The following is a 13,696-nucleotide window of genomic DNA, read 5'->3' as shown; positions in this document are numbered from 1 at the left end:
AGATCAAAACCACCAGACTCAGGTGATCTGGGTGCATGCCTGCTGTGAGGCTGGGGACCAGATCCTGCACAGTGTGTGACACGTTGGTAGTGAGGAGGATTCTTGTCCCTGGAGATTCTAACATGCCAGGAAAAGCAGTGAGGCATTATGGAAGAAGCACTGAACAAGAGGTCAGAAGGTTTGGGCATTGTGACATGGGCAAGTTCTTCAAATTTCTAGAAAGTTTTCTCTTTTAAAAAAATGGCATTAAAGGTATCTCTCCAGCTTCCATCACAGGGTTATTAAAAGGATTAGATAACATATGCAAGCTAACTGAAAAATGTAAAGAGCCATACGAATATGAAGGAACATGATTATGATTATTACTATATTTTCCTGGTCACAGGAATAATATAATCACTGTAGAAAACTTGGAAATTGCATAAACGCCAAAAGAAGAAAGTACAAATCAGCCATAGTCTTCTAGAGTGAATGCCTATTAACATTTTTTCTCCATTTTTATTGTGGTAAAATATAAATAACATAAAATTTACACTAGTAACCTTTTTTTTTTTTTTTTTTGAGACGGAGTTTCACTCTTGTTGCCCAGGCTGGAGTGCAATGGCGTGATCTCAGCTCACCGCAACCTCCGTCCACGGGTTCAAGCGCTTCTCTTGCCTCAGCCTCCCGTGTAGCACCACCATGCCTGGCTAATTCTGTATTTTTAGTAGAGATGGGGTTTCTCCATGTTGGTCAGGCTGGTCTCGAACTCCCAACCTCAGGTGATCCGACTGCCTTGGCCTCCCAAAGTGCTGGGATTACAGGCATGAGCCACCACACCCAGCTGACTAGTAATCATTTTTAAGTGTATAGTTTAGGGGTATTAAATACATTCATAATGTTTTGCAACCAATCATCAGTACCCACTTTTGTTTAACTCTTTTCATCTTGTAAAACTGAGACTCTGTACCCATTAAACAATACCTCTCAATTTTCTTTTTCCCTCTAATCTCTGGCAAGCACCAGTCTACTTGCTGTCTCTACTACCGTAAGTACTTAGGTAAATGGAGGCATATATGGTGTCTGTCTTTTGTGAGTGGCTTATTTCACTTAGAATAATGTTCTCAAAGTTCATCCATGTTGAAGCATATTTTAGAACTTCCTACTTTTTAAGCTGGATAATATTCCACTGTACATGCGTGTATCACATTTTGTTTATCCATTCATCTATCTATCATACTTGAGTTGCTTCTACATTTTATTTTATTTTTCCAAGTTCAGGTCAGACAGGTAATGTGCCAAGGTTGTAACAAGGTTCAGAGAGTGGCACATCTCACACATGCACATGAATACTCAATCATCACGCTCATGAACTACAAGAGGATCAAGTTGCTTCTACATTTTAGCTATTGTAAATAATGCTGCTATGAACATGGGTGTACAAATATCTCTTCCAGGCTCTGCTTTAGATTCTTTTGGGTATATACGCAGAAGTGGAAGTGCCAGATCATATGGTAATTCTGTTTTTTATATTTTGAGGAACTGCCATACTGTTTTCCACAGCAGCTGTACCAGTTCACATTCTCACCAACAGTGCATAAGGGTTCCATTTTCTCCACATCTTTGCCAGCACTTGTTATTTTGTTTTGTTTTGATAGCAGCCATCTTGATGTGTATGAGGTGGTATCTCATTGTAATTTTGATTTTTATTTCTCTAATGATTAGTGATGCTGAGCAACTTTTCCTATGCTCATTGGCCATTTGTTTATCTTCTTTAGAGAAATGTCTATTCAAGTCCATTGCTCATTTTTAAATTAGGTTATTTGTTTTCTTGTTGAGTTTTATAAGTTCTGTATATATTATGGATATTAATCTCTAATCAGATACACGATATGAAAATACCTCCTCCCATTCTGTGGGTTGCCTGTTCTTTTTTATATTGTCTTTGATATGCAAATTTTAAAGATTTTCATGAAATCCAGTTTGCTTATTTTTTCTTCTGTTGACTATGCCTTTAGTGTCATATCCAAGAAATCATTGTCAAACCCAGTGTCATGAAGGTTTTGCCCTGTGTTTTCTCCTAAGAGTTTTACAGTTTCGGGTCCTACATTTAGGTCTTCGATTCATTTTGAGTTAATTTTTGTACATGTTATTAGAAGGGGTCCAACTTCATTCTTCTATGTGGGGATATCCAGTGTTCCTAGCATCATTTGTTGAAAATACTACCTTTTCCCTATTGAATGGTCTTGGCACCCTTGTTAAAATCATTTGACCATACATGCAAGGGTTTATTTCTTTTTATTCTATTTATTTATTGCTTTTTATTCTATCCCATTGGTCTATATGTCTGTCTTTATACCAGTACCACACTGTTTTGATTATTATAGTTTTGAAATAGGACGTGTGAGTCCCCTAGATTTATTTTTCTTTTTCAAGATTGTTGTGGCTATCTCAAGGAGTTCCTTGAGATTCCATATGAATTTTAGGATTCTTCTTTTAGGATTCTGGGTTTTTCTATTTCTGAAGAAAATGTCATTGAGATTTCGGTAGGGTTTACACTGAATCTGTAGATTGCTTTGGGTAGTATTGACATCTTAACAATATTGTCTTCTAACCCATGAACATGGGATGTGTTTGCATTTATTTATGTCTTATTTAATTTATTTCAGCCATGTTTTATAGTTTTCATTATGCAAGTCTTTCACCTGCTTGGTTAACTGCTAAGTATTTCATTCTTTTCTATGCTATCATAAATGGAATTCTTTCTGTAATTTTCGTTACAGATTGCTCATTGTTAGTGTGTAGAAATACAACCATATTTTTGTGTGTTGACTTTGTATCCTGCTACTTTGCTGAATTATTTCTAACAGCTTTTTTTTGGTGGAATCTTTAGGATTTTCTACATATAACAACATATCATCTGCAAACAGAGATAATTTTACTTCTTGCTTTCCAATTTGGATGCCTTTTATTTCTTTTTCTTGCCCAACTGCTCTGGATAGACTTCCAGTACTATGTTGAATAGAAGCGATGAAAGCAGGCATCCTTGCCTTGTTCCTGATCTTAAAGCAAAAGCTTTCAGTCTTTCACCATTGGGCATGTTCACTGTAGATTTTTCATATATGGCTTTTATTATGTTAAGGGAGTTTCCTTCTATTCCTAGTTTATTGAGAATTTTTTTTATCATGAAAAGGTGTTCAATTTTGTCAAATGCTTTTTCTGCATCAATTGAGATGATCATGTGTTTTTTTCCCTTCATCCTATTAATGCAATATATTGCATTAACTGATTTTTATATATTGAATAATCTTTGCCATGCAGGAATAAATCCTACTTGGTCATGGTATATAATCCTTTTAATATACTACTGGATTTGATTTGCTAGTATTTTGTTGAGAATTTCTGCATCAGTGTTTATAAGGGATATTGGTCTACAGTTTTCTTGTGTCTTTGCTGGCTTTGGTATCAGGATAATGCTGGTCTCATAGAATAGATAAAAAGTGTTCCCTCCTCTTCAGTTTTTTGGAAAGCTTTTAGAGGGATTGGGTTAGTTCTTTGAACGTTTGGCAGAATTCACCAGTGAAGCCATGAAGCCCAGAGCTCTTCTTTTTTGGGAGATATTTGATTAATGGTTAAATGTCCTTACTAGTTATAAGTCTATTCAGATTTTCTATTTCTTTTTTTTTGTGGGTACATAGTAGGTGTATATATTTATGGGGTACATGAGATGTTTTGATACAGGTATACAATGAGTGATCATCACATCAAGGAAAATCGGGTATCCATCCCCTCAAGCATTTATCTTTGGGTTACAGACAATCCAGTTATACTCTTTGAGTTATTTTAAACTGCACAGTTAAATTATTGTTGACTATAGTCACCCTGTTGTGCTATCAAATAGTAGGTCTTATTTATTCTAACTATTTTTTATACCAAGTAACCGTCCCCAACTCCACTCCCCCACTAGTTTGTAACCATCCTTCTACTCTCTATCTTCTTTTTCTTTTTTTTTTTTGAGACAGGGTTTCACTCTGTCACCCAGGGTGTAGTGCAGTGGTGCAATCCATAGCTCACTGCAGCCTCAAACTCCTGGGTTCAAGCAATCTTCTCACCTCAGTCTCCCAAGTAGCTAGACTACAGCCACGCACCACCATATCTGGCTAATTTAAAATTTTTTTTGTAGAGACAGGGTTCGCTATGTTGTCTAGGCTGGCTCAGACTCCTGGCCTCAAGCAATTCTCCCACCTTAACCTCCCAAAGAGCTGTGATTACATGTGTAAGCCACCATGCCCAGCCAGATTTTCTATTTCATTGTGATTTGGTCTTGGTAGGTTTTGTGTTTTTAGAAATGTGTCCATTTCATCTAGGTTATCCAACTTTTTGGCATAAAAGTATATATAATACTCTCTTATAATCCTTTTTATTTCAGTTGGATTAGTAGTAATGTATCCACTTTCATTTCTGATTTTAGCAGTTTGAGTCTTCTCTGTTTTTTCCCTAGTCTATCTAACTAAAGGTTTGTCAGTTTTGTTAATCTTTTCAATAACCAACTTTTGGTTCTGTTGATTTTCTGTATTGTTTTTCTGTTCTCTATTTCATTGATCTCTGTTTTAATTTTCTTCATTTCCTTCCTTCTTGCTAGCTTTAGGTTTAGTTTGTTCTTCTTTTTCTAGCTCTTTACATTGTAAAATTAGGTTGCTGATTTGATAACTTTCTTGTTTTTAATGTAACAATTTATAGCTATAAATCTCCCTCTTAGCACTGCTTTCAGTGTTCCATAAATTTTGGTATGTTGTATGTTCATTTCAATTAATCTCCAAGTGTTTTATAGTTTCCTTTCTGATTTATTCTTTGATCCATTGGTTAAGAGTGTAGTGTTTAATTTCTACAAATTTGTGAATTTTCCAGTTTTACTTCTGTTCTAGATTTATAATTTTATTCCACTGTGCTAGGAAAGATATTTTGTCTGATATCTATCTTTTTTTTTTTTTTTGAGATGGAGTTTCACTCTTGTTGCCCAGGCTAGAGTGCAATGGCACGGTCTTGGCTTACTGCAACCTCTGCCTCCTGGGTTCAAGTGATTCTCCCACCTCAGCCTCCCAAGTAGCTGGGACTACACGTGCCCACCACCATGCCCGGGTATTTTTTGTATTTTAGTAGAGATGGGTTTTCACCATGTTCCAGGCTGATCTGGAACTCCTGACCTCAGGTGATCCACCCACCTAGGCCTCTCAAAGTGCCAGGATTACAGGCATGAGCCACCATGCCTGGCCTGATATCTATCTTTTAAAATCATTTAAGACACTTAATTTGTGGCCTAACAAATGGTCTCTCCTGGAAAATGTCTCACGTGCATTTAAGAAGAATGTATATACTGCTGTTGTTGGGTAGACTGTACTGTATATGTCTGTTATATACAGCTTTTTTGTGTTCTCTATTTCTTTCCTTATCTCCTGTCTGGTTGTTTCACCCATTATTAGGAGTAGGATATTTGATTCTTCAGCTATTATTATAGGTCTATTTCTCACTTTAATTCTGTCAGTTTTGCTTCATGCATTTTGATGGTCTGTTATTAGGTGAACTAATAGCTGTAATTGTTATGTCTTCTTGCTCTATTGAACCTTGTATTAACATATAATGTCCTTTTTGTTTCTTGTAAACTTTTTGATTTAATGTCTATTTTGCCTGATGTTAGTAGAGCCACCCCTGCTCTCTTTTGATCACAGTAGGAATATCTCTTTCCATCCTTTCACTTTCAACCTATTTGTCTTTATAGCTAAACTGAGTCTCTTGTAAACAGCATACTGTTGGATCAGATTTTTAAAAATCCATTCTGCCAATCTCTGTCTTTTGATTGGAAAGTTGAATCCATTTACATTTGAAGCAATTACTGACAAGGAGGGATTTACTCTGTCATTTTGCTACTTGTTTTCTATATAGCTTTTTTGTACCTCATACCCTTTCTTTTCTGTTTAGTTGACTTTTTTTGTAGTGAAATGTTTAAATTTGTTTCTCATTTCCTTTTGTATATATTCTATAGCTATTTTCTGTGTGGTTACCATGGTGTCTTAGCCTTTTCAGGCTGCTATAACAAAGCATCTTACACTGAGTAATTCATGAAAACAGCAGAAATTTATTTCTTAAATTTGTAGAGGCTGGGAAGTCCAAGATCAAGGCACCAACAGATATGGTGTCTTGTGAGGGCTCGCTGTCTGCTAGATGGTGCCTTCAAACTGCATCCTCACATGGTGAAAGGGATGAACAAGCTCCCTTAAGCCTATTTTATAAGGGCACTAATCTCATTCATGAGGGCTCTGCCCTCATGGTTTATCACCTCCCCAAAGGCCCAACCTTTTAATACTGTCACATTAGGGATTAGGTTTTGGCATATGAATTTTGAAGGACACAAACATTCAGGCCATAGCCCATAGGGATTACACTTAACATCCTAAAGTTATAAGACTATAATTTGATTTTATAGTAGCTTAGATTCAATAACATACAAAATATCTGCTTTTTTACAGCTCCATCACCACTCCTTTTAGTTGTTGATGTGAACAAATTACATCTTTATATAGTGTGCCCCAAAACATAAATTAATAAGTCTTTTAAATACACTAGTCTCTTAAATTATGTATAACCCTAAATATATAGTTACAAACCAAAGTTACAATAACACTAGCTTTTAAACTAAAAAATTTTAAAATGTTTTGTCTTTTAAATCATGTAGAAAACAAAAAGTATAGTTACAAACTGTTGTTACAATAATATTAGATTTTATAATTGGCCATATACTTACCTTTAGTGAGGTCACTGTTTCTTCCTACAGCTTCAAGTTACTGTTTCGTGTCCTTTCATTTGACCCTTTAGGACTCCCTTGAGTATTCTTGCAGGGCAGGTCTAGTGGTAACAAACTCCCTCAGCTTTTGTTTATCTGTGAATATCTTAATTTCTCCCTCACTTTTTAAGAATGGTTTTGCCAGGTAGAAAATCACGGCTTGACAGTTTTTTTCTTTTAGCACTTGGAATATATGGGCTCACCACCTTCTGGCCTTCAAAGTTTGGATGATAAATTTACTGATAATCTTACTGAGGATCCCTTGTATGTGATGAGTCACTTCTCTCTTGCTGTTTTCAAGATTTTCTCTTTGCCTTTTGAAAATTTGATTATAGTGTTTCTTTGGTGTAGTTTTTTAGTTCATCTTACTTTACTGAGCATTTTGGATGTTTATATTCATGCCTTTCATCAAATTTGGGGAGTTTTGAGCTATTATTTCTTCAGAGAGTCTTTTTTACCCTTTTTCTTTCCTTTCTCCTTCTAGAACTCCCACAATAAGCATGTTAATCTGCTAGATGGGCTCCCACAGGTCTCTTAGGCTTTGTTCACTTTTAATTTTTTTTTCTTTCTGTTCTTCTGACTCAATAATTTCAGTTGTCCTATCTTCAAGTTTGTTGATTCTTTCATCTGCCTGCTCAAGTCTGCCTTTTATTCCCTCTAGTAAATTTTTCATTTCATTTGTTGTATTTTTCAGCTCCAGAAAATGTTTTTTTCCTCTTTATTGATACTTCCATTTTGTTCATACATCCTTTTCTTGACTTTCTCCACATTTTCCTTTAGTTCTTTGAGCATCTTTAAGACAGTTGTTTTAAAGTCTTTGTCTAGTAGATCTCCCATCAGGTCTTTTTTAAGAGCAGTCTCTATTGATTTGTTTTTTTTTCTTCCTTTGAATGGGCCATACTCTCCTGTTTCTTTGTATGATGTGATTTTTGTTGTTGAAAACTCTACATTTTAATCTAATAATGTGGTAACTCTAGATACCAATTCTCTCTCTCCCCCAGGGTTTGCTGGTTTTTCTTATTGTTTTTGTTCATTTTATTTTTTTGATTGTTGTAGGCTGTCTCTATGCTAAGAATCAGCCTGAGGTGTAATCTTAAGGTCTTCTTGGTCTTTTCTGAGCCTGTGCCTTTCCCTGGGCATATGTGGTCACTTTCTAATTTTCATCATATATGTAGTAGCCTTTGAATGTTCATCTTTAATGTTTGGCTCCCAAATGGGGGAAAAAAAGAGCAAGGACAGGAGGAACAAAATGGCCACCAGCCCTTGAAATCCCCAGGAGGCCACTTCAGCCAGAGGGAAAGGGATTTACAACAATAAGAGGAGGTGCAACAATGGCTGCCCATCTCTTTATTTGTACCTCTGTGATCAGAAGCAGCAATAAGCAATCAGAGAACAGATTCCCCAGTATCTGGAGGACAGGTTTTTTTTGTGTGTGTGCCCACCTTGGCTCCTGCAAGCTGTGTGCAAGCTGCTCCAGGAACACGTGCCCAGTTGCCTGCCATGGGGTGGGGGGTGGAGGATGAGTAGTTACTATTGTACTAAGAGCACAATTTACTGTCCAAGCTTTCCCATGGAAGTTTCAAGCCTTTAATGAATCCCAGAGTTCCAAAATACTGAGACAAATTACATCAGACAGATTCTGCCAATGCAATTGTTGTCCACAGATTCCTGGTGCTTTCTCCTCTGCCATCTTCTCAGAATTCTCTCTACCTGTTAACAATATTGTGTATATTCTTCCTGTCTTTTTTCCTATGTATATATACTTCTTCCTTAACTACAATCATACACACAGTTTTGAACCTGTGATCGTCTAAGAATCGTTACTGCAATTCTTGCATCAGCTGTGGTTAGAAAAGGGGGATACTTATCTGCTAGAGGATGTACTTTTTCCTCTGAGGAACTCGTCCTAGCTTCCAGGAACCTAGCCTCTTCCTTCTCAGGTCACTTTCCTTGATGTTCCACACAGTTGCAGAATTGCCTGGTTTAACTGCAAGTGACTCTGTAGTCTGTCACATAGTATTCAGAAATGGGGAGACTATTGTTTGACTGAATACATGTTTTCGAAGAAACAAAGGGCTTTTAAAGATGAGACCCTGTCATGTGCAGGGAAATGTGTCCAGGTTAGGAAATACTTCTGTTCAAGATGCCCTGGGTGAGACTAAAGGTGTTTCTTCAAGGACTGTCTTATCACAAAAGCAGCTGTCTGGCTTGCCTTCTAGTTCTGTTCATTTCTTGTGGGTACTAGTACTTGAATTGTGACTAAATTTGGCCAAAATCAATTATAACATTGGTGGGAGAAAAAAACTCCAAGTGTGCTAAAAGAAACCATGTATTCTACAGATGAGAGAGAATACTGAATTATGTTTTATACATATTATTCAGTTTTTCTCACAGGCCATCATAACCAAGGAAGAATGGGAAGTGATTGGCATGATTGTTGCAGAATGTCAGAGTTGCTAAACTTGCTTCTATATGTAGTGGTGATTCCAGGGAAGCCCCCTTTTGTCACACTTCAGATTTTGAAATGGTGAGTGTTTCATTCTGGCTTGAAAAAAGGTCCACCAAATGGCTTTCCCTGAGGAAAAGGAGTGTGAGGAAAAATATAAAGCTGTTAAGGAGAAAGCATACGCTTACCATTTCTGTGCCCCCTGAGGAGAATTCCTGGTTTTACATTCAGAGACATGAGGCTTGTGTTACCTGAGAATTTCTGCCTTTGATGTCATCAGAGCTCTGCCCGACTGCCTCCGCTTGGAGCCAGGGACCAGGTGTACGGCCTGAAGGAAAAAAGAACAATCTCATTATCTATTGGCCCAGGGACCGGGTGTGCATGTTTCACAGAGAAACTTTCTCTAAATCAGCACTTAAAACAATGAAACCTTCAGGATCCTGGCCCTAGACTGTCTGTTTCCACCACTCCCATCTTCTATGTCAAAGACCATGGATGCAGAAGAGTCATGTCTAATACTCTGAGAAGAGAACAAATTATTAAGGCCCATCAAATAAATGCACGTTAGAACTTCTTTACCAAAATATACCATCTCCAGGGACGCTCATCCATTATCCACAATGTGCCCAGCAATACCAGGACTGGCTAAAAAAGTAAAAGATGAGTAACTGCTGACAAATCAGGCCTCCCATCCATGAGGAACCAAATCATTCTCTCAAGTGTGTTGTGCTTAAGTATTACACAAGTTACATATGAATATATTCTTATAGTTAAGAATTCAAAAAATAAGAAGATAATGGAAAAAAACCTCAAAGTTCCTCTTCTCTTCTTGTTCCTCCCCCAATCCCAATTTTCTATCCCAGAGTCACCATGGCTAAAAGTTTGATGTTTATCTCTTCAATTTTTTTTTCTTTTTGGTATTTCCATACATACATCTGTATATATACAGATACATGTTTTGGTTGGTCTACCCAAGCTTAAATCCCCATTCCCAGGTGTTCCAGAACTCTCCCTTCAATTGGTTATTCCAAATGGTGTTTCCTCTGTTGCACTGGTAGGACACCTATCTATTCTGTTTCTGTCATGAACTAGGCATTAAATAATCATGTCCCAAAGTCTCCAGAACAATCCAGATTGCTGTGCTATTTAAAAAGCAACAGAAAAGCATGAATGTTCATTATAGACTATTTATAATAGTGAACAATTAATGACCTGTGTTCAACATAGGTTTTTAGGTAACGTAGGGTTCAGTATTACATGATGGAGTACTAAGCACCTGTTTTTTTATTATTTTATTTTTCATTTTATTCTATTTTTTAGACAAGGTCTCCCTCTGTCTCCCAGGCTGGAATGCAGTGATATGATCATGACTCACTGCAGCCTCAACCTTCTGGACTCAAGTGATCCTTCCACCTCAGCCTCCTGAGTAGCTGGGATCACAGGTGTGCATCACCACATTCAGCTAACTTTTAAAATTTTTTGTAGAGACAGGGTCTCACTATGTTTCCCAGGCTGGTCTCAAACTCCCAGACTCGAGTGATCCTCCCGCCTTTGCCTCCCAAAATTCTGGGATTACAGGCATGAGCTACTGCACCCTGCAGGAAACTGAATATTTACAAAGACTCATTTTGGAGAAATGAATTTGTATAAATAGAATGATCTCAACTATTTAAAAAATTCATTGAGAAATACATAATAATATTCTGAAATGTTTCCTTCTAAGTGGTAGAATCACCATTAAAAAAAAAACACGCTCTTTTTGTTTGTTTGTTTTGAGACAGAGTCTTGCCACAGGCTGGAGTGCAGTGGTGCTATCTCAACTCACTGCAACCTCTGCCTCCCAGGTTCAAGCAATTCTGATTCCTCAGCCTCCTGAGTAGCTAGGACTACAGGTGCTTGCCACCATGCGTGGCTAATTTTTTTGATATTTTTAGTAGAGACAAGGTTTCGCCATGTTGGCCAGGCTTATCTCGAACTCCTGGGCTCAAGTGATCCTCGCACCTTGGCCTCCCAAAGTGCTGGGATTATAGGCATGAGCCACCATGCCTGGCCAAAAAACTCCCTTCAGAAATATTTTTTCAACTTTTCTACAACATATATAATATATAAGTCATTATAAAAACCTTTTAAGGTAAGGTACAATTTTTTAAATTGGACTGTCACGTAGAAGGTTCTCTAAAACTTATAACACATTAATCAAATGGGCACTGTAATTTTCATTAAAACTTTTTAATGAGTGCACTTGTTCTAGAATAAAGATATTTTAGAGCAAAATATATAGTAACTGCTAGATTTTTAGCTAGTTTATTAACTGAGCAAAAAGTAAAAAAAAAAAAAAAAGAAGAAGAAGAAGAAATCACTAATATACAGCCCCTTGTCTAATTCCATGTGAGAGGGTAGCCTTGGAAATGACTGTTCTTAGATTTAAGAAACTCCTGTCCACTACAGAAAGAACTTCTAGGCCAGGGGTCTGCAATCTTGGCTTTATTGACATTTGGGCTGTATAATTCTCTATTGTGGGGGCGGTCCTGTGTGTTGCAGAATGTTTAATAGCATCCCCGGTCTCTACGCACTAGATGCCAGTCGCACACCCCAGCCCCCTGCTTATGGCCACTTGTAACAACCCAAAAATGACTCCAGACATTGCCAAATGTCTCCTGGGAGGCAAAATTTCCCCTGTTTGGGAACCACTAGGCAATAAAATAGGCTTCACCATAGGTTAGCAATTCCCACTGGTTTTATTTATTTTATTTTATTTTATTTTATTTTATTTTATTTTATTTTATTTTGAGACAGGGACTTGCTCTGGAGCGCAGTGGCATGATCTCAGCTTACTGCAACCTCTGCCTCCCAGGCTCAAGCAATCCTGTCACCTCAGCCTCCCGAGTAGCTGGGACTACAGGTGCACACCACCACACCTGGCTACTTTTTTATATTTTTGGTAGTAAAAAATGGGGCTTCAAATAGAAAAATAGAAACATGAAAATAGAAACATGGGGTTTTGCCATGTTGGCCAGGATGGTCTCGAACTCCTGAGCTCAAGCGATCCGCCCACCTCAGCCTCCCAAAGTGTTGGGATTATAGACATGAGCCATCGCACCTGGCTCTTCCCACTGGTTTTCATAAATATGACAAGAAACAATATTGGGAAGATTAAAGGGGAATCAATTTCTCCCTAAAACAGAAAGGCAAACTCTGTCTTGTAAAAAAAAAAAAAAAAAAATCACTGCTGCTAGAAGTGAGTGGCCGGGACTTAGTCAGGGTTTGTCAGAGTGCTTTTAATCCAAATATTCCCTTAAAGGGGTTTTCCCTTATGAGATGCCACCAGAATCTCAGAATTCAAAAGCAGAGCCATTCTGCTGAAGTAGTCCTTCACATGGGCTCCCTTCCCACAGAAGGGCTTTGCAGATTCACCAAATCAGGGGTTTTCACACTTGGGATACTGTAACTCATCAGGAGAAATATTGTTTACCTCTCTCCTCAATCTCAAGCACCTACTGCACTTAAGAGCAGGCTGAGTGGACACTGCTTCCGTCTCCTGTCCACAGATGGCTCCTCTTCCCTCCCATTCATAACCACCAGCCCTGGGCTGCAATTCCCTCCCAGAATAACCACCAGCCCTGGGCTGCAATTCCTGTGAGCCAGGGAGGGGGCTTTGAAGCAAATCTAACTGTCAGCTCTGGGCCAACACCGTCTGACTAAGCTATGGGCTGCCCTGGCATCAGAGTGGAGAGACAGTGCAATGTGGTGCAAGGAGTGCTGGACCCCAGGGCAGAGAACTTGGACTCTAGCCCCAGCTTTGCCACCAGCTGTAAACAGGGCAGGCCACTTTACTTCTGCTTTGGCTTCTCTAGCTGTACAGGAAGGAGTTGGGCTGTCTGACCTCAAAGGGCCTTTCTTGTTCTTACATTGAAGGCTTCTCATCATCTCTAAGTGAAGGAAATGACAAGTGTGATTGGAAATGATCATTCTAGTGTCTTCTAGGTTTAAACCTTAGAGACTGCATATCTGGCCTTTCCTCTCATCCCCCACTGTTGCTGTCATCATTTTGGCTGGTATGAGAGCCTCCATCACTCCTTCCTCAACCTCCTCTCCTCATAGAGAACTGAGCCCGCTCAGTCTCTGAGAGAGGTCACCCTACATACCAGCGGACCTCACTTCCTGTCCACAGGTGCTCGGGCCAGAGGTGAGCTAATCATATTCTCTCTCCTGACAACTTGCAATTTAAAAATTAGATTTCAAGATTGTTAAGAGCAATGCACATGTATTATAAAAACTTGAACTAATTAGTAAAGAAAATTAATATCACCCAACTTTCACCATTGAGTGATAACCACTTTTAATATTTTCGTGTACAGGCTGGGTGCAGTGGCTCACACCTGTAATCCCAGCACTTTGGGAGGCTGAGGCAGGCGGATCACTTGAGGCCAGGA

The 13,696-nt window shown here is 38.3% G+C and overlaps 1 protein-coding gene and 1 non-coding gene across 4 annotated transcripts in view; both read right to left on the bottom strand.

The window, feature by feature from the left end:
- Positions 1-13,696, bottom strand: part of WIPF3 (WAS/WASL interacting protein family member 3) — a 110,362-nt gene that overhangs the window by 3,156 nt on the left and 93,510 nt on the right. For 2 of the 3 annotated variants that reach the window (XM_054687453.2, XM_054687454.2), the window contains exon 8: positions 9,515-9,591. In XM_054687453.2, the coding sequence (XP_054543428.1) occupies positions 9,515-9,591 (77 nt within the window). Of the gene's footprint in view, positions 1-9,451; positions 9,592-13,696 lie in introns of all 3 variants that reach the window. The other variant, XM_054687455.2, reaches the window with a different exon arrangement.
- LOC112209925 (small nucleolar RNA U13) lies at positions 1,260-1,364 on the bottom strand. The gene has a single exon (XR_002944911.1). It is a non-coding gene; the product is annotated as a small nucleolar RNA U13 (small nucleolar RNA).

This window comes from Pan troglodytes, chromosome 6 (assembly GCF_028858775.2).
Source record: "Pan troglodytes isolate AG18354 chromosome 6, NHGRI_mPanTro3-v2.0_pri, whole genome shotgun sequence".
NCBI classification, from domain to species: Eukaryota; Metazoa; Chordata; class Mammalia; order Primates; family Hominidae; genus Pan; species Pan troglodytes.
This window is presented reverse-complemented; position numbering and strand designations above follow the sequence as displayed.